General features: G+C 33.8%; 5 protein-coding genes across 6 annotated transcripts; 1 reads left to right on the top strand and 4 right to left on the bottom strand.

Moving 5' to 3' along the window:
* Positions 1-206: 206 nt before the first annotated feature.
* LOC101266285 (protein trichome birefringence-like 19) lies at positions 207-2,405 on the bottom strand. Of its 2 annotated transcripts, none has more exons than XM_019212472.3 (3): positions 2,070-2,405; positions 1,296-1,817; positions 207-1,135 (listed from the first exon to the last, which is right to left on the bottom strand). In XM_019212472.3, the coding sequence occupies exons 2-3, from the start codon at positions 1,815-1,817 to the stop codon at positions 359-361; spliced, it is 1,299 nt and encodes a 432-aa protein (XP_019068017.1). In that variant the 5' UTR covers positions 2,070-2,405; the 3' UTR covers positions 207-358. The 2 variants fall into 2 exon arrangements, with proteins under 2 accessions (XP_019068017.1, XP_004232104.1); XM_004232056.5 differs by having other exon boundaries at positions 207-1,180; positions 2,070-2,202.
* A 2,634-nt stretch (positions 2,406-5,039) lies between these two features.
* LOC101266779 (protein trichome birefringence-like 19) lies at positions 5,040-8,394 on the bottom strand. Its single transcript, XM_004232058.5, has 2 exons — positions 7,103-8,394; positions 5,040-6,022 (listed from the first exon to the last, which is right to left on the bottom strand). The coding sequence occupies exons 1-2, from the start codon at positions 7,589-7,591 to the stop codon at positions 5,234-5,236; spliced, it is 1,278 nt and encodes a 425-aa protein (XP_004232106.1). The 5' UTR covers positions 7,592-8,394; the 3' UTR covers positions 5,040-5,233.
* Positions 8,395-8,528: 134 nt separating this feature from the next.
* LOC101267076 (protein trichome birefringence-like 19) lies at positions 8,529-12,856 on the bottom strand. The gene is made up of 2 exons (XM_004232059.5): positions 11,289-12,856; positions 8,529-9,924 (listed from the first exon to the last, which is right to left on the bottom strand). Exons 1-2 carry the CDS (start codon positions 11,775-11,777, stop codon positions 9,130-9,132), a joined length of 1,284 nt encoding a protein of 427 aa, XP_004232107.1. The 5' UTR covers positions 11,778-12,856; the 3' UTR covers positions 8,529-9,129.
* Positions 12,857-14,458: 1,602 nt separating this feature from the next.
* On the bottom strand, positions 14,459-16,946 carry LOC101259809 (protein trichome birefringence-like 19). Its single transcript, XM_004233604.5, has 2 exons — positions 15,874-16,946; positions 14,459-15,452 (listed from the first exon to the last, which is right to left on the bottom strand). The coding sequence occupies exons 1-2, from the start codon at positions 16,702-16,704 to the stop codon at positions 14,688-14,690; spliced, it is 1,596 nt and encodes a 531-aa protein (XP_004233652.1). The 5' UTR covers positions 16,705-16,946; the 3' UTR covers positions 14,459-14,687.
* A 1,197-nt stretch (positions 16,947-18,143) lies between these two features.
* Positions 18,144-22,715, top strand: LOC138341878 (uncharacterized). The gene is made up of 3 exons (XM_069293925.1): positions 18,144-18,545; positions 21,274-21,350; positions 21,953-22,715. The coding sequence occupies exon 3, from the start codon at positions 21,956-21,958 to the stop codon at positions 22,613-22,615; it is 660 nt and encodes a 219-aa protein (XP_069150026.1). The 5' UTR covers positions 18,144-18,545; positions 21,274-21,350; positions 21,953-21,955; the 3' UTR covers positions 22,616-22,715.
* Positions 22,716-23,591: the final 876 nt, after the last annotated feature.

Raw genomic sequence — 23,591 nt, 5'->3', positions numbered from 1 at the left:
AGTAATTTAATTAATAATGGTAGATTATGAAATATTTTATTTAACCACCTTTATGGAGCAACTATTTGGTCGGTGCCATTTAATTTATATCCACCTTTTCAAATTATTTAACTAATATTCAAGATCGAGGGATTTGGCCTGAGAATATATTATCTGAATTATAGCAAAACCGGAGTTTATATCTTAACTACTAGCATAAGGCAGAATTTCAAATTGTGAAGCTTTGATTACTTAAAAATATATATTGATATAAAACTTCTTTACAAAAAACTTATACCCTTTTTCCTAAAACAAATTACACAAACATTTGAAAAAGTTATTATATGTTTGTTACCAAATTCTAGACATAATTCTGTTTCTATAATTCATCTCCTTCCATCTTTAAAGTTGCTAATAAAAGCTCATTCCAAGTATCAACAGGGCCTGGCATACACCAATGTACACAATCAGGCAATTTCTTTTCATTTGGCCAATGTCCATAATGATTTGGATGTCCATCTGGTCTCATTACCATTGCTTCAGTTGTATCTAGCAATTTGAATTTGACACTACCCCTTTTTCTACCTTCTTTTTCTGCTGCCTTAAATTCTTCCAATTGAGTCATATACATCTTCAATTCGTATCCATCCAACTTCATTTCTTCATTCTTGAATGGTCTTGTTCTATTACAATTCCCTCCGTTATTCCAATCCCCATTCTCAAAATGTGCAGGGGAGAATGGCCTTAACATTACCAATCGACCCTTTAATTTCTGCAGGTTTAAAAGGGTCTTGAAAGCTGTACGAAACGCCATCCTGTATCCATAGTAATGAGTATGTTCTGTTACATTCTTTTGATTGCATTTGTGACATCCAATGAGCTGATCGTTTTCGTAGTACAAAAATGGCCTAAAGAACCATTGGCCTCCAGAGATTATGATAATATCAGCTTTCTCAACCTGACTTGCCCAGACATCATCAGCCTTGTCAAGATACAAATTCATGAGACTGTAATAGGGATCCCCAGTAGGATCTGAGTCATAGGATTTGATTAACTGCGGAGACCAGAGGGCCATGATTGTAAAGTTGTAATCTTTATACAACCATCGCCTGAATTTTGTGTCTGTAGTCTCCGATACGTCTACAGGAATGGACGCCTGAGATATAAACATATTAGCTGATGATTTTGCCAATTCTGTTATCTGAATTATGACAACATTTAGCATGTTTCAAACAGCTGTAATAACAATATATATCATAGAATGTTGAAATTTAGGCATAGCAGAAAACATAGAAGCACAAAAACTCAATGCTTACATTAGATAGAATGCACACCAGTGACTGCATTTGATTTCTTGCTAGAGAGTCTCCAACAAAAGCCAAAGTTTTTCCACGAACAATTTGCAGAAATTGAGTAGCATCAAACAGTGGAAGCTCACAATCATTTGGCTTCCATCTCCAGTGTATGAAATCACTATCCGGTCTTCCATATTTCATACAATTCTGTCGATCATCTATCACACAGTTACTTTCATTTGTATAGTATGGTCCCTTTGGATATGGTATCCATTTTCCCACAAAGATATTACATGTTTGCTGCCTTATCCCTGTTTTCGCCGAATAGTTAGTGCTAGGACTAGCGCTAGTAATTCCTGGAGAAACTTGCTCTGGCTGATCAAGAGGGAGTGATCCATTTTGACTTGATTCAAGATTTTGCAGCAAAGAATCAGTGGTAGAATCAAATGAAGAGTAGCTAATTTTGAGTAAAAGCAGTAACGTCGCGATTGGTAGAATAACTTTTCTAAAGCTATCAAACAACTCTGCTACACCACCCTTCATCTGCAAGTGATGTTACAAAGATCAAGTTTTTGTGAGCAAGTTATATAATAGGACTATCAATGATAGAAATAAGCTACTTTTACTGTTTAAATGTTTGGTATTATGGACTAAATGATTATTATTATGTTGATAAGACTCTTTCAAAATTGATGAACTAATACTCTGATTCTACAATATTAATAATTGTAACTAGAAGCATATTATATGTACATGGTGAGTTGTACATGCTTTGTCATTAAAGCGAAACATTACCTGTTATACTTCAACAGATAGTGAAAACCACTAGATTCTTGAGAGTTGGAGACCAAATGAACGTAAAATATAATATATTGAGAACCACATTTCTGCTACAAAGGTTTATCTGAATGTTTTAACATAACTTACTTGTATGTTTAATATATATACATTAGTAAAATTCAATTATCTTTCCTTTTCTTAAACCATCTTTTTCTAGGTTCACACGAAATGTCTTACTATCATTAATAGAACTTATTCACAACTTACTGATACCGACCTTAAAGCCTTACTTAATTAGTACTTGTTTTTTTTTTTTGTCCCAAAATAAATGCTACTTTAAGCATTCAGGACAAAAATAGTAGTAATTGTTTCCGAGTATATTAACATAACACATCTTCTTAATAGTGGATGATTCTCAAAAGAAATTCTATCTAATAAATAGGAGTAACTTCGTAAAATTGTAGGTATATTTATTATTTTTCTTAATGCACATGAAATGAGATAGAACAACACTTATTTTGAGACGGACGAAGTAGTTGAATAATGATTATGTTATCCAATTTCAATAACTTGCAGAGGAAAAAGGTAAAAAATAGGTTGTTGGAGACTTAAACATGGCGTAACTTGGTGGCAATTAGCTGAATGATGATATATCCTGAGTACTTTGCATTGCTTTTAATTAGCTTCTTCTTATCTTTGCACTATTTTTGCCTTTTCATAAAGTACATAGTTTTCACGTGTGATCCGCCATTAATTAAAAAAAAATATAGTTCCCTTAGGGCTTAGGATTCCAAATTTGAAAGTTAGATTTTTCACCAACTAATTCAAAATATAAAAAAATTAATATAGATAATAATTTAATATCTATAAGTATAATTTATCGGTGTATAAGTGACCATCCACTTGAAAAGAACACAAGTAATAAAAATCAATTAAATTGGATCGAAAAAAGTGTGTAATAGTCTCTAACATGTCCTACTTTTATGTGATAAGATAATACAACAAGAAAAAAACAACAAGAACACTAATAATTCAGAAGAGTACGTATCATAAGAGTTGAAAATTGGAATATTTATTTCAATTGAAATAAAATTTTGATTGTGATTCATGAACAACCTTTATTTTTCTCTTGCAAGACAAACATACCCAATAAAAGTGGATTTAGCAGCTGGCATTCTATTTAATTTATTTATATATTATTCAAAAGAGGACAAATCCTATTGAGTTATTAGTGTTAGTATAATCGTCAGTTTTAGCTGTCAAACTCTTGTTCTTTCTGCAAATTTTCATCAAAGTATAGTATACTTCATTAATCATTAGATAAAACATGTTTTATTTATTTTTACTTTAATTATAGTTTTTTACGAATGATTCGAAAAAATCGAGAAATTAGTAATATAATCAGAAACTTCTAAATTTGAACTACTGTAACAGTGCAAATTGATCAAATAGATTTAGCTTCTATATTAAGATATGACATTCAATTAACTAACTTGACCCTATATTGTTGCCTTGTGAATTGTGGGCTACAGTTGGTCCCATATGCAGGGAATCTTTTAATTAAATTCTTCTCATATAATCATATAATCACAAATTCGAGTTTGAAAAATAATTTCTTATAAAAATACAGAACAAAATTAGGATTTCTAATGGTTTGATCCTTCACCTAAATGTACCCTAGTATTGTTTTACGGTTGTTGCTTATGCGATCTAACTTGTCATTTATCATGTTTTAGATTTATTTCTCAAATGATCATATTTTAATTGCATCTTGAACGAATTGAAAGACATGTCTCAAACGAATGAATAACACCATCATTAGAAAGGGAAAAATTATAGAAATTAGTCTGCCCAAAAATTAATGAGTGCTTGTACATAACTTTTGCCTTGTAATTTGTTTTGTAACTGTTATAACATTAGCATGATTGTTTAAGCACATAAAAGGAATCATTTTATTAAGATTTACAAATCAAAATTTAATACACAGTCTAATGATATGTCGTGAAGAATTTTTTAGGAAGGAATTCAAATTTTTCATGAAAAACATACTATTATTGCTTTAGTATTAAAATATTGTTCACAATTATTGATGTTTGATTGAGTATTAAAGTAGGCCAAAGGAATAACAATTATGTGATGATAATAACATGGGGTACGAGTATAAATGTATAGTGTTTGAGTATTGAAGTAGGCTCCAGGAATAAGAAACATGTGATGATTAGTGCGTAGTGTTATGTTTGCAATGGACCAAATAAGAGGGGACCGCAGGCTTCACCGAATTTTCCTAAACTAGTTCGAATACTACATGGAAAATAGCTTCAAATATATTCTAGAATAAGGAGTTTTCATAGTTTCTATAAACATTGTTTTTTTGGTAAATATGTATTATCTTTCGTTGAGAAATAATAAGAGTTGGTGATTGATTGTGGATTTTCTATGTATAATTGTTTTTTTTTAAAAAATTATTATTATTTTATTAGTGGCTGTCTCGTTAAAAATAGTGACATTGTGTAGGAGTATAATACATGTTTTCTTTGAATATTTTTAGAATAAAAAGATGGCAATAATGGTCGTGTTGATTGAAACAAGTATTATGGATTAACGTTACTTTGAAATATTTGTAATGAAACTTCCGCTTGTAAGTGATAAAAGTTATTTTTCTTATTTGGTGGGAAAAAATTCAAACCTTTTATTTGGAGCAAACATATTCCACAATTGAGGTTTAACCAAATATTTTAACTTTGAATTCATCAAACAAAAACCATACCAAAAGCACTCTTACTATATTTACTCATATTTTATACTGCTTTTCCTCTCCTGAATTGCTTTCATTAGTTTGCTTTCTCAAAGTAATCTCTTTATCTGTCAAGATAAGGATAAAATCTGTGTATATTCTATTCTTCCTAGACCTCAGTCAAATGTCAATCCTCGTAACCTCTCTTTACATTAATTCTTTTCCTGTAAACTTTGCATGTGCTAAATGCGTTTAGTAAAACATCGACAGTTCTATAAAAATTCAAGAAGGGACGTCTTTTTCCAACATTTTTTAAAACAGGGCTATGGTTGCATCTTCACGGCAACATAACTATATATCTTAGAAACCGAGTTCCTCTTTAGATGACTGAGACGTGAATCCTAAATATAAATGAAATCAGAGTACATTGTATAATTTTGCTCTCTCATTGAAGATTTTCCTCAAGGGATCTGATGGCCTCCATCTTGAACATATGAAACAAGAAATCAGACCAAGAATCAATAGGACCAGGCAAGCACCAATGCACACAGTCATTTGCCACATTTTCATTTGGCCAATGCCCATATTTACTTGGGTGACCATCTGGTCTCATCAACATGGCTCGCGTTGTATCCATCAACCTGAATCTCTTCCCTTTCATCTTCCCTTCTTTCTCCGCGACCTCAAACTCTTCCACTTGGATCCTGTATTGCTCCACGCTTTGATCCTCCAACGAAGTCTCATTACTTCCATACGGCCTTGTCCTTGCACAATCACCTCCCTCATTCCATTTCCCGCCTTCATAATGAGAAGGCGCAAATGTCCTAAGAATAGCTACACCCTTAAAATTGTCTAAATTGTTGATGGCTTTAAGAGTAGTTTCGAATGCCCGTTGGTAGGCATAGGTAGATGGAAGTTCAGTTACATTTGGTATTCCACAGTATCTGCACCCTACTCGTTGGTTGTTTACATAGTAGACGCTGCACCGCGCAAACCAGTGCCCAGCGTTTAAGATAATGTAGTCATATCCCTCAATTTTGGTGGTCCATTTCTCATCTGCTTCATCTAGGTATAGATTGTAGAGTCCAGTATGGCATGGACCATCTGCATCTACTTCTTTTGTTGAAACCAAAAATGGTGACCAATACATTGCTAGAGTGAAGTTGTAAGTTGTGTATTTGTACTTTTTGAAAGATTGATCTGGATTGTCAGAAATATCAACAGGATATTCAACCTATAAACACAAAAAGAAGATCAATTGTTTGCATCACTTCTTTGATTTTTATTTAGAAATTAGATCCATTAATAATAATCCTGAAATAAAATATAGAGTTATTTATCCTATGTTTAATTAGAGAGTTTAGTTTATTCAAAAATTATTTATGCACTGTTAACTTTGTCTATCCCCATATTGGTACCAAACAATCCCAAAGCGTCGGCAGCAATTCCCGGAAATAAATTGTTTAATACAAGGACCACTGTCAATAATTGTTGATTAATGGTTTAATTAGTCAAACAAATCAGGCATAATCATCTTGATTTTGTATCGACATTTTTCACATTCTTTTTTTTAAGCATTATATATTTTAAGGAGAAAATCTCTTTATAATTTTGGGGACCCTAAGAGATTTTCTGAGAATTAAAAAGCAATACGACAAATTTGACGCTGGCCCCCAATGTTCCTCCTATTGTCACAAGTCTCTATTGTTCTTTTCTTGCAGTAATGCTTTTCTTTATTTTAATTTCTTTTTAGGTATGAGTAATGAAATTAAAAAAAAAAAAATTGGACTAGAAGAAAACCAATTCTAGCATGACAATGACTAATTTATTAAATATTTCGCCGACAATTAAGGAGGGAAGTAAAATCCAAAAGATTATTATTTTCAATAATTTGTAGTTAAAGGGTTACTATAATATAATTTGATAGTGGTTTGTGACTAGACTTTGATTCCTCCAAGGGCTCCCTTCCATCACCTTACTGTTGATGACCATATTCCTCATTAATCCTATATTTCTTTTTATCTTAATTTATTGATAAATATAGATTAGATGTTTGAGTCATAAAAATAATTATTGATATAAGTGTTTGAATAAATTATTTACATCATATTTATTATTTAGCATTTCAAACTTTATTAAAGCACAATACTTTATGGATCAAATTATTTTTTTAAAAAAAATTATGACTATCACACTTTTTGTTTAAAAAATAAATTAATTTTGTAAATAAACAACTAATATTTGAAATAAATATTTTTAGTCAGCTTAAATCAGCAGTACTATCAACAGAAAATTCAGAGGAAGAGAATGATACCCGGGACAAGAGGCATAACAGAGACTGCATTTGGTTTCTTCCAACTGAATCACCCACAATTGCCACCGACTTGTTTCTGACCAAATCCAAAAACTGAAACGGGTTGAATATTGGCAGCTCACACTCATTAGGCTTCCATCTCCACTTCAAATAATCACTATCGGGTCTTCCATGCTTCATACAGTTTTGGTGGTCATGGATTTCAGTACAAGTCACATTCGTATAATATGGAGCCTCCGGATTCCAAATCCATTTTCCACTGAAAATATCACACTTGTCTGCTTCTTTAAACTCTATCTTCTGCTCCTCCAAAGGAAAGTATGTGGGTGAAATTTCAGACGGATTTCGGATTCTTAAGCCTCCTGAGTACCAATTAAATGGGTGGTAAAGAGGGATAAGACCCAGAACAACAACTGCTAAAATTAAAAGTATAAATATACTTGGGGTTTTTTGAGCTGAAGTGGAGTATTTCCCAAAGGGAAGCTCCATTTCTGAGAATTAATTTTCTTCTATTGAAATTTCAAAAAGAGAAGTAGTAGTAGCAGTAAGAGATGACAGAAATCACGGAGAAAAGTAAGTTGTTAAAGATGCAGAGTGCATGAAATTAAGGGGACAGCACTTTGTACATGTATGTTGACACTTGTGACTTGATAATCCTATTTTTTTCTTGTCATTTGACCCTGTACAAAATAATTAATCCAAAAAAAATGAATAATAAAACGTTCTCACCGCCTAGAAGTATTCATTTGTTATAAATGAGTTTGAGCTTTGTGTCACACGAAGCTTCTGTGGATTTGTTAATACCTAGGCAAGGAGAAGGGCTGAGGGAGAAAAGGTGGTGGTACAATATGCTATGGTGATGGTACTATAACATTCATTAACAAGGTATGAGGCTTGTCAGTGAGTTGGGTGGCTCATTTAAACCATGCTAGTGATTTGAAAAATTTATTACGCATAACGTGCGATTGCAGATTAATTATCTCCGCCTCACCATTTCAACCTCATTTTTTTAAAATCCCTTTCTTTATTTTTTTTTTCTTTCACATAAAGTAGGCATAAGTATCGAAATTAAATCTAATCGAACTAATCTGATATGTCGATGCCCAATTTTAAATTAGTCCAAATCCCTAATTACCTCATACTATAGTGCTGCCTCTCAAATTTTCAGTTCATACTTTCGTTGTTGCTGTTGCTGTTTAGTTGTCCACAGCTGCTGCTTACTGATTAGAGCTGGCTGTTTTGTGTATTATGTCATTTCATTTAATTAAATATTGAAAAAGCTAACTTTAAAAGAACAAACAGTATAAAACGGAGTTGAATTGGTACAAGTATTCGGTAGTTGGTACACTCTTGAAAAATCCAAAATTGAAATTCGAATGAATAAAATCGAAGTACAAAACGTCCATATGTACCTGCACCATTAAAATAGAAAAAAATGGAAGCTTGTTTGTCCATTCTGTCATTCACCATAAATAAATAAGTCTTCCTGATCTCAAAAAAATTGAAGTTCATAAAAAAATACGAAACTTTCTGTTTCTTCAACCTATAAATCCAAAAGAGTCGACAGTAGCAATATACAAGAAGCCCCCAATTGGCGAGGTTTGGGTTTGGAGCCATAATTATGAAATCGAAGTTTTCAATACCATACCTTACCACGGTAAAGCCACTGCTTCCAAGTTCCACCATGCAAAAAATATCTTCAGTAACGTAACCATGTCTTGTAATTCCGTCAATATGAGTCCCTGTCTTACCAGAAATATTCCATTCCTGCAAGTAATGGGCTGACTTTGGTAAACTTGAACCATATGTTGTACCCTTTGGTGTATGGGGGAGAAATATCATCAGCATTCAGCTCTATAAAAATTCAACAAGGCTTTTTTTGCCCCAACTTTTCTAACAGTACTATAGTTACATTTGCAACTCAACCAAAACGATCCATGTAACAGAGTTCCTCTGTAATTCACAACCATTCTAAAAATAAATGAAGCAACTAAAAAAATCAGAGTACATTGTATGATTTGGCTCTCTCATTCAAGCTTTTCCTCCAGGGATTTCGTGCTCTCCATCTTGAACATATGAAACAAAATATCAGCCCAAGAATCAATAGGACCAGGCAAGCACCAATGAACACAGTCATTATATAATACAACATTGGCATTTGGCCAATGCCCATATTTACTTGGGTGACCATCTGGTCTCAACAACATGGCTTGTGTTGTGTCCATCAATCTGAATTTCTTCCCCTTCACCTTCCCTTCTTCCTCTGCAGCCTTAAACTCTTCAACTTGGATCCTGTATTGTTCCAAGCTTTGACCCTCCAACGCAGTCTCGTTACTTCTATATGGCCTTGTCCTTGCACAATTACCTCCCTTGTTCCATTCCCCACCTTCAAAATGAGAAGGTGCAAAAGTCCTAAGAATTGCCACCCCCTTAAAATTTTCTAAATTGTTGATCGCTTTAAGAGCAGTTCTGAATGCCTTTTGGTAGGCATAGGTAATAGGGAGTTCAGAAACATCTGGTATACCACAGTACCGGCAGCCAACTCGTTGGTTGTTCTCAAAGTATACACTGATCCGGGCAAACCAGTGGCCTGCATTTAAGATGACGTAGTCATATCTTTCAATTTCAGTGGTCCATTTCTCATCTGCTTTGTCAAGGTGAAGATTGTAAACTCCAGTATGGCTTGGACCATCTGCATCAGCTTCTTTTGTTGACACCAAAAATGGTGACCAATATGTTGCTAATGTAAAGTTGTAAGTTGTGTATTTGTATTTTTTGAAAGCTTCATCTGGATTATCAGATATATCGACAGGATATTCCACCTGAAGAGAAACAGAAAAGAAGATCAAAATTTTTATCACTTCTTTGATCATTCACACTTCAATTTATTTTAGGATTAGTTTAAAGCTAATATAGGCACATGCAGAGGCAAGTGCAGTGTTTAGCAAGAATCCAGATTCCAGGTTGTTTCCCCAAGTGATTCTCGGGCTTAACATAAAATGCTGTACGAATTGACTGATAAGAACCATTGGTCATGTTTGATAATGATCAAGTCAAATAGATCTCCAAAAGGGCACAATTAACTTATTACAGATAACGAACCCAGTTACCAGGCTTGGGTTCTCTAATCTGGCAAAATACTTATTCTAAGCAATAGTTAAGTATGAAAATCTCTTTGGATCTAACTAAATAGTCTTGTTATAATATTGGTAACAAAAGAAATTTCCTGAGGATTAAAATGCAATATAACAAATTTCACGCCAGCCCCCAATGTTCCCATATTTTGGTATGTCTCTGCTTTTCTTTTCTTGTAGTACTACTTAATCTTTTGAGGGATGATCAACGCTCCTGTAGTCCCATTTCAGTTTGTTTGTTTTACTTTTCATTTTAATCCATTTAAAAAGAATATTTTTTTTTCTTTTGACAACTTTTTAATTTCAACTTTCCATATACATATTTAAGATCACAAGATTAAGAGACATATTAGTGCATCTTATATATCTTTAGTTTAGAAACCACAACATTCAAAAAGTTTTTTTTACTTTTTAAAGTTTGTTTCAACTTAAGTTAGACAAACAAATTAAAACGGAGAAAATAGTAATGAAATGACAACTTTCTAGGAACTAGAGTAAATCACTTCCAAAAATGAGAATGACTATATTATAACAAATTTAATTATTACCCTAAAATAGAAGGAAGGAAAGACAATATAAAGTCTCAATAATGTGTGTTTATGATTAGATTTGGCATCTAGTACTTTAAACAGTTTAGATTAGATAAAACGACGTCGTTCCCCACTCTATCACATTTTATACTCACGAGGTTATCCAGGGCCCTTGAGCTAAAAGATTTACATTTCAAGTCCTCCATTTTACTGTTCATGATCAAACCTTTCCCATTATTCCTCCACATTTTACTACCTTTCACATCCTCATGCCGGAAAACAGTACTCGTTGACCTATCAATGGCGTCCATGAAATTTCAACTAAATCATGAAAAAATCTAGCCATTGGTAGCTCAAATTTTCAATTAACCCTAATTTATGTAGTTAATCCAAGCTAGAACTAAACAAAACTAAGATGAACTAAATCATTATATTGTAGAAGTAGTGAGAACCATAGATCAGCAAGTACTTTGTTCAAATTGAAGTTATATTAATACTATTTGCAGAGAAAAGAAAGGGTACCCGAGCCAATAGGCATATCAACGACTGCATTTGATTTCTTCCAACTGAATCACCGACGAGTGCCAACGATTTGTTCCTAACCAAATCTAAAAACAGAAACGGGTCGAAAATAGGTAGCTCACACCCATTAGGCTTCCATCTCCACTTCAAATAATCCGTATCGGGTCTCCCATACTTGATACAATTTTGGTGTTCATGGATCGCATAACAGGTCATATTCGTGTAATATGGAGCATCCGGATTCCAGACCCATTCGCCGGTGAAGATATCGCATGTCTCCGGCTCTTTAATCTTTATCTTTTGCTCCTCAGCAGCATGGTAATTGGGTGAAATTTCAGAGGGATGTTGGGTTGCTAAATCTGCTGGGTACCAATTAAATGGGTGATAAAGAGGGATAATACCCAAAACGACAACTGCTAAAACTAAAAGTAAGAATATTCTTGGGGTTCTTTGGGTTGAAGTGGAGTATTTCCCAAAGGGAAGCTCCATTTTTTTTTGTGGAAATTTCTTCAATGGAGAGTTGAAAAAGGAAAGTAGAGATGAGAGAAAGAAGAAAGGAGTAAAAAAAAAATGTAACAAATACGTTGTGGATGTAATGAATGGAGGGCCAGTTAGCACATGTATGTTGACTCTATGAACGTGCTAATCACATATTTTAAGCTTCTTTCTACTAAGTACTAATTCCTCATCAATTAGCAAATGTAATTAATATGCCCTCGTGATGTAATTATTTGTATTAGTAAATTATGAGTCATGTTATGGAACCACTAAAAATGTAATTAGAGGTTGTGAAATATGAATTAATGAGATCTTTTAATACTTTCTGAGTAGTTTGACATTCTTAAAAATGACTTTAGCTGTGTCCCGAAGCTTCTTGCGGTCCCGTAGGGAAGAATGCAAGTAAAAAATGAAATTTTTTGGTGGTACAATGTGCAATGATGTTGGTACTAGTGTCGGTGACGCATATGTATCAATCACTAGTGTTGTAAATAATTTATTTGGCAAAACGTGTGGCTCATTAGTTGTCTCCAGTATATAGAGGTAACTAAGGAACACGTATTTTCAATTTTTTATTTATGGATTGATCTAGTAGTTGGTAAAATTTTCACCAACAAGATTATTTACGAGTGTTTGGTTACTAATTAGAGTTATGTAGGCATTAGTTATACACGTATTAGTTGTGCAGAATTTAATTATGTATGTATTAGTTATGTAAGGTTTCGTTATGCATGTATTAGTTATGCAAAATTTAGTTATATTAGATTTAATTATGCGGCATACAGTTATATAAATATTAGTTATGTAGATATTATTTAGTTATATAGTGATCACAACACATGAATTATTAGCTATTAAATATATAATCAAATTTCTAATATTAAAAAAATATTTATATTTGCATAAATAAATAAAAACAATGAATATATAAAAAGAAATGAAAATGATCTATATATAAAATAAAATAAAAATAACAAATGTTGATAGGAAAATAGTAAAATTGCTAACTAAAAAAATAAAATCTAAATTAAAAGAAATGAAAGTGGAATATTCATATAAAAAAAGAAAGAAATAAAAACTATAGGAAAGAACAAAGTTTTCAATTAAACAAAATTAAAAGAGTAAATATGTAATTATCATTTTAATAAATGTATAACTAATATCCACATAATTTATTCGATTTTTTACTTCGCATAAATTTTTTCATAAATTATATTAGTATTAATTATGAAGGACTATAAAAAATACAACCAAACACCGTATAAATTAATACATAAATAACTTTATACAACAATATTTAAATTTTTATTAACCAAACATGGTATAAACTATTTGACTTTTATATCTAATACAATTTTTTTTTATCAAATATAGTAAATTTAATGCAATTTTTTATATTACCAAACGATCCTAGGGAATAACAAATACTATGTTGATTTATTTGTCTGATTTTGTCTTGATATTAAAATTAAAAGAGTAAAGACTTTTTTAAATTTTATAATATTAAATTAAAGATATATAAAATATAACAAAATAACTGTTAAACTTATGATCTTGAACATATATCATACAAACAATTGTAATTAGAAAGTTGAGCGGAAAAAAAAAAGAAACTTTACGCAAATTATATAGTGTTAAGAGCTAATTACATTATATTGTTATTCTTTTTCAAATTATAAAAAATTCTTAAATTTAGTTGAATCCAAATACATCAAAAAACGTCCCCATTTTGGATATATGTCTTAATGTTTTGATACATTGCTTTCGGTCTTCATATATCAATCATCATCTCGGTACATCGCAAAGTGATGTATTAAAAAGATAGAAATTTTTGTAACTTTTTTAAATGATTGAAAATTTTACAGAATATTATAAAATAAATTTTATGTTTAAATAATATTTTTTAAAATATATATATATATATATATATATATATATATATATTCACTCAAAATTTATTAAATATAAATCTATAACGTTGTTCAGATTATATTAAATTAATGAATATATTAGTCCAAATAAATATAATATGAATTAATATAATTGATTTAATTATTTAAATTTAGATAAATATGAATTTAATTAAAGCTAGCTCCATAGAGCCCATATGACATGTCACTTAAATCTAATTTGCCGAAAGAAGTCCTGTTCCAATCACAATTCCTCTATTCTAAAACTATAAATAGGGGTCTCATAGTTCAGAAAAGAGAACCAAGAATTCTAAACAAGAAGCTAGAGAAAACTCGTGGATCAAAAGCCATGAATTTCTCTACAAGTTTAAGAATTCAAGTGTTCAAGTTCAAGATTTGAAGAAGTCAAGATCAAGTTCAAGAACAATTAAGATCAAGACCATCATCCCAAGCCTTTGAATTCAACTAGAAATAAAGTCAAGATCAAAATAAAATTCAAGTCAAGATCAAGTCCAAGTTCAAATTCAAGATCATGAATCTCAAATTCAAGATCAAACTTGAATTATATTCGAAAAGGCTTCAGAGAAATCATAGAAATTGTAACACTCACATTTATTCTTGATTATTATTTTCTTGACGCAAATTTTATTGTCTACACAAAATATATATATATTCTATTTTATTTTCTTAAAGAAGTAAAGAAAAAAGACCAGCAGATTCAAATTGAAGATATACTAATTTCCAAATGAGAGAAATACCATACACGAGATAACATTTCATCTAATGCATTTATTATAGTATGAAAAAAACTAATACACTAAGCATCATATCCAAAAGATAAAATTTACAATGGTATTTGCAATTCCCCCGTTCTAACCCAAAAAGAAGAATGAAACAAGATTTACACTACTAAATTACATATCACAAAAAAAAAGAAACTCATTTTCCAGAAAATCCTAAAAGACATAGATTTTGTTTTTCAAACAAATGATTAATCTGCCACTTCTCTTTTCAACAATTCTACTAAGAAATCATTCCAAGCATCAATTGGTCCAGGCAAACACCAATGAACACAATCATTAGGTACTGTAACGTTTGGATCAGTATATCGACCGTATTTACTAGGATGACCATCTGGTCTCAACAACATAGGTTGTGTTGCATCAAACAACCTAAATTTCAACCCTCTTCTTCTCCCTGTTCTTTGTGCAATCTTTAATTCATCCAATTGAATCTTATAGAACTCCAAATTATAACCTTCAAGTTTCTTCTCATTCCTCTTAAACGGTTTAGTCCTTGCACAATCTCCTCCTTTATCCCAAGGCCCGTTCTCAAAATGCGACGGGGCAAAAGTCCTCAAAAACGTTACACCTTTAAAGCTTTCCAGGCTATTAATAGCCCGAAATGCGGTCCGAAAAGCCCGTCGGTAGCTGAAATACGATGTTACATGATTAACGTTCGATTGGGGACAGTAGAGGCAGCCAACAAGGCGACGATTTATGTAAAACATTGTTGGACGGAAAAACCAATGGCCAGCAGATATAACAACGTAATCAAAACCTTGGATTTGTTTCGTCCAGAATTCGTCGAATTCATCAAGATACAAATTGAAGGGTTGTGTGACATCATTTGGGTCGGTTTTTTCAGTTTTTACCAAATAGGGTGCCCAAAACATGGAAATGTTGAAGTCGTAATCTTTGTAGATCCAACGTCTGTTTTCGTCTTGTGTTTCTGAAACATCCTCTGGATATACAACCTGAAAGAAAATAGAAAATAATTTGAAAAACCAAAGTCTGTTTTCATTGATTTACTAAACATAATCTTTTTCTTTCAGTTTTCAAAGAACTTGTCTTTCACAATGAGTTTTTAATATGCAAAACTTCAAGTTTATGTCTCAGTACCTCAAAGACCTAACCTTAAACTGTGTTGGTATATTTATGAGGATTCAATTTACTTATTGTAGCCTTATCACACGGTTATTAGGATAGTCGTCTATAGGTGGTTGGGTAGTACGGCTCAGATTGCGATCAATCTTACTTCCTAATTGTGTGTGGGCTAAGCTTAGAGTAAATGAAACTCACCACTGCCTCGTGAGGACATTGAGACGACAAAATAAATGATCATTTAGAATTAAGGACTATTCAATGAAAACGAATAGCTACGTGCTGAGAACTTACCTTGGACAAGAGACATATCAATGATTGCATATGATTTCTTGCAACAGAATCTCCAACAAATGCAAGAGATTTGCCTCTAACAAATTCCAGGAATTGAGTAGGATTAAAAATTGGCAACTCACAAGCATCAGGTTTCCACCTCCACTTCAAGAAGTCAGTATCAGGCCTTTCAAATTTCAAGCAATTTTGATGTTGTTGAATAGCATAACATGTATCATTTGTATAATAAGGTCCTTCTGGATTTTTCACCCACTCTCCTGAAAATAAGTCGCAAGATGCACTACTATGTGATACTTCAGATGACGAAATTCTAACATCGTCATTGCTAAGTTGTTTCTTTTGATCTGTTTTTTCTGGGACGGCTTTAGAGACGGTGAAGTCACGTTGATGATGTCCGGTTTTTCTAGCATGTTGATTATGTCTATCGAGTTTTTTTCTAGGTAAGGGTTGCACTTCCTTATCTGTTATGTCACTTTTGGTCACAAATTTCTCATCTTTTTCAGGTAATTTTTCAGGTTTTTCTTGTTCTGGTTCATGTTGTTGTTCTTCCTTTATGGGCACGTTACAAGGTTTCGTGGGCACGTCCTCCACGGGACATGGACGATTGACTTGCAAATCATTATCCAAATGATCAACAACCTGAACTGTATCTTCTGAATTAGAAGAAATAACTTCTGAAATTTTCTTTTGAGAAGAATAACGTATAGAAGGATAGTAAATAGGAATAATTGTGAATAAGATGGTAATGACAATAAGAGGAGCAAGTTTTGGTGCGGTTTTTCTTCGTGCTTGTGGTTTCCCTATTGGAAGTTCAGAGGATTGGAACTTCATGGAGAAAGCTTTATATGGACATTAAGAAAAAATAATACTACTACAAAATTATAAAGTAAATGGAAGAAGAAGAAGAAAAAAAAGAGAGGTAGTGAGTGAAGAAAATATTAAAGAAAAAAAGTTTACGCATGTTGCGCTAAATTCATTAACAAAGTGGTGGTCATCTCTTAACCAAAACTTAGTAACACCATAAGCGCCAAAAACAAAGAAATTAGTAATGATATTATTATGATATATAGCTAGCATTAAATCTAGAACACATTTTTTTATGGGATAGTTTCTTTTTTTTTAATAACCGTTGTGTCTATACTTCATACTAGCTAAATTTTGTATGCCTTAGATACTATTAGGTATCTCCCGTCAGTATAGGCATGAATAATGCTTATCAAAGCTTAGATAAATTAAAAAGAAATTATTATCCCTAGCTTTATTTTGTGTCTCATATTTTGTGAAGTACTTATCGGATCATTTTGGGATATAGTTGAATACAACTTTGTAAACTTTTATTGGATGGGTCAGCTACATACAAGGAAAACATTGGGCCTTTTACTCGAAATATTCAGAATGAGTTGGACCTATTGTTAAGAGACCTCCAATTGTTAAATGAATCTTCTGAGGTTCCTAAACAGTAAACAGTACCCTTATAATGCAGATCAGGAAAAAAATATATCAAGGATCAAAACTTACAATTGATTAATTTCATAAGGTTATCATGGTAAATATGACCTATTTTGAGTCTGAACTGGTAAAACATTACTGATGGAGTACAATTTTTTTAACAGTCATTTTTACTACTATTTTGTCTACAGATTGCTTTTATACTTTTATTTTTTAGTGTATAAAAGCAAGTTGATTACCTAGAAAAGAAGTTAAATAAGTTCTAACTTGTTTCGATCATTAACGTTACAGGATAATACACAAATTACATACTTTATTAAAATTGCAGTATATATGAGTTATACTTGTACCTTTTTCTATCCTATGCACAAAATCAACTCCATAGCTCCATATGCAATATACATTATAGTTGAGACAGTAATGAACACACTCCATCTCATGACAGCTCTACAAATAATTGGTGAATAAATGAAGGAACAATAATGAAAAGAAACAAACAACACAAGTTTGATTCAGAATTTAAAATTTATAAATTCCCGCAAAAATCTCAAATTGATATATAATAATAACTATCCTCCAAAGTAAAAAATTTAATAAATTTGTGAACATATAACATCTGAATAAGAATTACTCGATTCACGTGAACCAACATCTTGTATATGGGTTTGCTTTATCAAAGAGAGTTGTGGCCTCTGGTCCACTTTTGTTGCAGAGCAGAATATATGTCTCAGTATTAATTAAGCTGCTCAATCAATCAATTGTCAAAAAGAGTAGTCGACATATACCCAAAGTTATGGTGAGGACTGATGTAATGATTCAAAATTTTTTTTTTATATAAATAAGAATAAATAAGTATTTAAAGGGCGTAATTGTCCTTTCACGTTTTAAATGAATAAATAAATAAATAAATCAAAAACAGATTTGTATTTATTTATTATTTGACTGATTTTTGAATTAGTCTCCTAATCCAAATAGTCCTCTCTCTCTCACGCTCCTTAACTCTCTTTCTCACGTTCTCCATCTTCATCACATTATTTCTGCCAAAAATATCAACAGTTTTCATGCTTGAAAAACTCACAAAAAATTTTCAAGTAAAAGAAAATAAGTAATCAAAACGTCAAGGCTAAGAGAGGTTCGTCGAGAGAGGTGTGCGTTGAAGTGAATTGGGAGTGGTTTGGAGGAGTTTTCCGGGCAGCAACATTAAAGTTTGAACATCGATTAAGGTATGGGTTTCTTCTCTCTTGGCTCCTTTCCCAAGAGGCCCCTTACGATTCAAGTTATTCATCTCGAAACTAAGGTTGTTTCCCGTTGCATGCCCCTGTCACTAGCTCCCAATGAATTTTAGGTTGGGTATGATTGCTGGTAGATTTAGGTGTATATTATGTTTTCGCGATGAATATGATTATGTTTGTGTACTTGGAATCGTATGAAAGGCAACCATGTTTTTCTTGAAATTATGTGTAAGTATGTTACAGTGAATGAGGTTCTTTATGTAATGCTCCAAAAGTTTAATGTAATATGATTGTATATTTTTCGTGAATAAAATGGGGTAAGACGTGAAGTTCATATGAAATGTTAGGTGGCTTGATTGAGGGAGTAATTCTTGGTTAGACGAATCTATAAAAAAAAAATATAATGTGTAATTAAAACATTATGAATGAACCATGAAATTTCCCTAAGAATTAATGTTAAACTTGATGAAAAAGTGAAGAAAAATCGTAGAATAAATTTCCAGAACTTGAAAACAGACTTTAAAAGAATCTGGAAATTTTTTGAACATCAAAAGAATTTAAAAAAAAAGTTTTGAGGCCTGCAGGGATCGAACCCAGGACCTCCCTGCAGCATGCCTTAATTAAAAAAAAAAAATGGGGCTGGCAGGGATCGAACTCGCGACCCCAGCCACGCGCAAAAAAAAAAAAAAAAGATTTAAAAGGGAATGCTGGGGGCGGGGATCGAACCCACGACCCCCAGTTCGCGAAAAAAAAAAGGAATAAAAAGGGATGTGAGGCGTGGGGATCGAACCCACGACCTCAGAGTTGAAGGGAGGGGTACAAATATTAAGGAAATAAAGGTGAGGCTGTGGGGGTTCGAACCCACCACCTCACAGCCTCCATTTCCAGCGAAAATAAGAGAAAAATAAAGGGGGCTGTGGGGGTTCGAACCCACAACCTCCCTATTCAAGCGAATGTAATTAAAAATAATAATAATAATAAATTAAAATTCTAATTAAAGTTAAAAAAATTAATTCTCTTATGTAAACATTGAGATTTAATTTAGAATTTTAATTAAAAATAGAATATTAATTCTTTTATGTAAATATTGAGATTTAAATTGGAATTCTAATTAAATTAGAAAATTATTCTTTCATCTAAATGATTGAAATTTAATTTAGAATTCTAATTAAAATAAAAAAAATTTATTATTTCACGAAAATGTTGAGACTTAACTTAGAGTTCTAAATTTATGAATATTAGAACAAAAATCAATGAAAAATATAAATGATATCCAAATAATTCAAAATTTGGGTTCTCGTGCCCAAACCTCCGTATTGATACATAAGTCATACGTGAGTAAAATATTCAAGAATAATGTAATCTACTTTGATCAAAAATCAAGATCTTGGTATATATACAAGATACATAAGTCTTGTAATACATAATCTTAGGAAAATAAGAATCACTTAACGAACTATAAACGAAGCCCCATGGCTTGTATGTATAGACACATAAGTTTAACATACGTTCAAAAAAATAAGTGAACCTAAGATGTACGTAATGAAATGAAGAATGTGGTGACAATCATGATGTGAGGCTAATGTATATGGAGAGAGCAATCTCAAACGAGCCTAAGTAAATGTTACCAATACGTATTCATCAATGAGGGTGTAAGATAATGAAGAGACCAGTCTCTATAAATACTTTAATGAAAAATATTGAGTTTAAAACACTTAATACTAATAATGAGATGAGAAATCATCTATTGAGCTATGATGCCCTCATACTAGAAGACAACTTCCATGATGTATGAGTTGGATGTAATGGAACTTTATACTGAGCACCGATAGGCTAGCTATGAGCGGTGATGCCTTCTTTCGGGAAGGGCGGAGGTTCACGTAACTCTCATGAGATGAGACTGTCCGGCTTGCCGGGTATGGGTCTCCATACATCTCCTAGTCTTTGAACCTATATTGCCACTATAGGGATCTGGCGGGGTTAAATTCCCATATACGCTAGCATGTTATTGAATCGCTTTGGCCGGTGATTCCACCTCTTTTCGGTGTGGGGAAGACACTGGATTTCATGATGCTCACATGATCTATGTCGGTTAAAGTTAAAGTTCCCAATGAATGAATGAGGCCAGCCTCAAATGAATCATATAAAGAAATGAATGATACCGAAGGTGTTAGGATAGGATAATCAAGAGGTGAGCTAGATTTAGGTAATGACATTAGGTCATTCCTGATCATTGCACAGCAAACCCAATGGAAGTCTTAAACTACATCCTAGGTATAGCTGGTGTTCGCACTGGCCTATGAATGAATTGAAATGAAATACGAACGAATGAATGAAGCAGGCTCTGTGTTTGCTGAAGAAGGCTCCCTAGTTGAGGTCCCATATGTTGAGCCCTCATTTTGGGAAGTCTTAAGGTTAAGTCTATGATAGTAAGGTCTCATGGTATATGAATGAACAATATGAAAGAAACTATGTGCTATATGTTATGTGTTATATGAAGATATTATGTGTTGTGTGCCATACAATAACTATAATGATGCATGTCACTCTCGTGGCATAACCTTCCTAATCTCATTTTAGCAAGTCCACCGACTTGACTTCCAAAAATCATGTTGTTAGGAAAGAGCTATTCTTTCTCATGCATGTCCCTGGTGTGTGCTTGCATATACCCATACTTAGTACAAGTGTGTACTAATTCCATACAAACATCTACTTTTAGGTGCAGGCACAGGTGTACGGTAGAGCTACAAGTTCTTTGTTGCAGCTATCTGGACGTCAGCATTCATCCGGAGTTTGGTAGGTCCTTATGCCTTCGAGGATGCTACTGTTTTACATTCTAGCGTAGTTTTAGAGTTGAGCTAGTGGGGCATGTTCCACTAGCGTTTCTTTCCTGTTTTGGTTCAGACTTTGTATTGGTGCTATTTTGGCCGATATACAATTAATATTTAATGAATTATTTCTTTCAGTTGCTTATCTCTTAAAGGTTAGATGGTTGATGATGAACGATTACGAAATGTTAAGAATGTTCAGCAAGTATGATTAAAGAATCAAAAATTCCAAATTTTCCGCTAAAATTAATCTATGTAAAGTAAGAATGACGTAAGTAGGCTTGTCTGCGACCTCTGAGAGGTCAACGACGCCGGTCTCGTCTGGGGTCTAGATTCCGGTCGTGACAAAGTTGGTATCAGAGCGCTAGGTTAAATTCCTAGAATAATGAGTTCACATCAACCACATTGAGTAGTTTCTAAGTCATGGTAGTGAAGTGCACCACTATCCTGGATTAGAGACTGCATGATGCGTAGGAAAAACTTCCCTTTTTCTGATCTTATCGTGCTTATCCTAATGTTTGAATTCTTGGTGTTATGAACGTGTCTAACATCAATCTTGTTGTTTTTCAGAGAATGAATACTTGGAGGACTAAGGGTCGGAGGACGGGAGGAGCTGCAGCTAGGGGTAATCAGAATCCACCCCAGGCTCCAGCTGAAGGAGTGGCTATGCCTGTTAACCCAGCTGGGTTGACTGATGCGGAGGTGAGGGCATCTCTAGCCCAGATGGCACAGGCCATCACAATGCAAGCCCAAGCTATGACTGCCCAAGTCAACCGGCAGGATGTTCTAAGGGAAAACCCACCGGTTCGCAGCATAGCTGACAGACTGCGAGACTTCACGAGGATGAATCCTCCAATTTTCACAGGGGCTAAGACTTCAGAAGATCCTCAGGAATTTATAGACGAGTTGCATAAGATACTGGTGGCCATGGGGGCCACTGATATTGAGAAGGCTGAGTTGGCTTCCTACCAGCTCAAAGATGTTGCACAGACTTGGTGCAAAATGTGGCGAGATAACCGTGTCCTAGGAGAGGTGCCAGTCACCTGGGAGCTGTTCAAGACAGCATTTTTGGAAAGGTTCTTCCCTAGAGAGATGAAAGAGGCCAAGGTTGAGGAGTTCATCAACCTCAAGCAAGGATCCATGACTGTCAGGGAGTATTCCCTGAAGTTTGTGAAGTTATCAAGGTATGTACTTCCCTTAGTATTTGATAACAAGAATGATGAGAGTACTTAACTTTGTTGAAATTATCCAGGTATGCTACTCCCTTGGTTTCTACCAGCAGGGAGGAGATGAGCAGATTCCTCACAGGAATCAATGGAGACCTGGAGGAGAATTGTCGGGCTGCGATGCTCCATGATAATATGGACCTTTCTAGATTAATGATGCATGTCCAGCAGGTAGAGGACAGCCGAAAGAGGAGAGGTGTACGTGATGTTAGGAGGCCTAGGCCTCAAGATCAGGCAGGTCCCAGCCATGGAGGCCATAGAAATAATTTTGGCGTCCGCGAGCAGCCCAAATTTAAGAAGGGGCAACAGAGTGCTGGTAATTCTGACCCTCAGAGAAATACAACACCTAGAGGAGGCAGACCCGAACCCAAGAGGGGCAATGGAGGTGAGATGCAGCGCCCAAGGAAGGCTTGTACTAAGTGCGGCCGAACTCACCTTGGGGAATGCAGGCAGGGCACTAATGCCTGCTTTGGTTGTGGTAAGAGTGGACACATGGTCAGAGATTGTCCCCAGAACAGAGGTCAGGCTGGGGGTAATGCTCAGCCTAGGCCTACCCCACAGGGTGCAGCAGCAGCCGAGCCTCCCAAGAGGAACAGATTTTATGCCTTGAAAGGTAGGGAGGAGCAGGAGAAGTCCGCTGATGTGGTCACAGGTATGCTGCAAATATTCTCAACTTCTGTTTATGCCTTACTTGATCCAGGGTCTACGCTTTCCTTTGTGACTCCTCTACTTGCCCTTACTTTTAAAGTACTACCTGAAGTCCTGCATGATCCTATAGTGGTTAGTACGCCTTTAGGAGAAAATGTGAAAGCTGATAGGGTATACCAGAATTGCCCAATAGTTGTGAGTGGCAGGGCTATGTGTGCAAACTTGATTGAGTTACCCATGCATGATTTTGATATTATTCTTGGCATGGATTGGCTTCACAGCCATTATGCTTGCTTGGACTGTCGTAGTAGAGTGGTGAGGTTTCGTTTCCCTAA

The sequence above is a fragment of the Solanum lycopersicum genome, chromosome 2, assembly GCF_036512215.1.
Source record: "Solanum lycopersicum chromosome 2, SLM_r2.1".
NCBI classification, from domain to species: Eukaryota; Viridiplantae; Streptophyta; class Magnoliopsida; order Solanales; family Solanaceae; genus Solanum; species Solanum lycopersicum.
Note: the sequence above shows the minus strand (reverse complement) of the source record. Positions and strands in the feature narration are given on the sequence as shown.

Bases quoted from the DNA above. Each gene is read 5' to 3' on its own strand.
- LOC101266779 (XM_004232058.5), bottom strand. From the start codon at position 7,591: ATGGAGCTTCCCTTTGGGAAATACTCCACTTCAGCTCAAAAAACCCCA. The intron at 6,023-7,102 runs GTATCATTCTCT...TTGTGTTTATAG, and splicing joins TGTTATGCCTCTTGTCCCGG to GTTGAATATCCTGTTGATAT.
- LOC138341878 (XM_069293925.1), top strand. From the start codon at position 21,956: ATGAATACTTGGAGGACTAAGGGTCGGAGGACGGGAGGAGCTGCAGCT.
- LOC101259809 (XM_004233604.5), bottom strand. From the start codon at position 16,704: ATGAAGTTCCAATCCTCTGAACTTCCAATAGGGAAACCACAAGCACGA. The intron at 15,453-15,873 runs GTAAGTTCTCAG...ATTTTCTTTCAG, and splicing joins TGATATGTCTCTTGTCCAAG to GTTGTATATCCAGAGGATGT.
- LOC101266285 (XM_004232056.5), bottom strand. From the start codon at position 1,817: ATGAAGGGTGGTGTAGCAGAGTTGTTTGATAGCTTTAGAAAAGTTATT. The intron at 1,181-1,295 runs GTAAGCATTGAG...GTCATAATTCAG, and splicing joins TGGTGTGCATTCTATCTAAT to ATAACAGAATTGGCAAAATC.
- LOC101267076 (XM_004232059.5), bottom strand. From the start codon at position 11,777: ATGGAGCTTCCCTTTGGGAAATACTCCACTTCAACCCAAAGAACCCCA. The intron at 9,925-11,288 runs GTACCCTTTCTT...GTTTCTCTTCAG, and splicing joins TGATATGCCTATTGGCTCGG to GTGGAATATCCTGTCGATAT.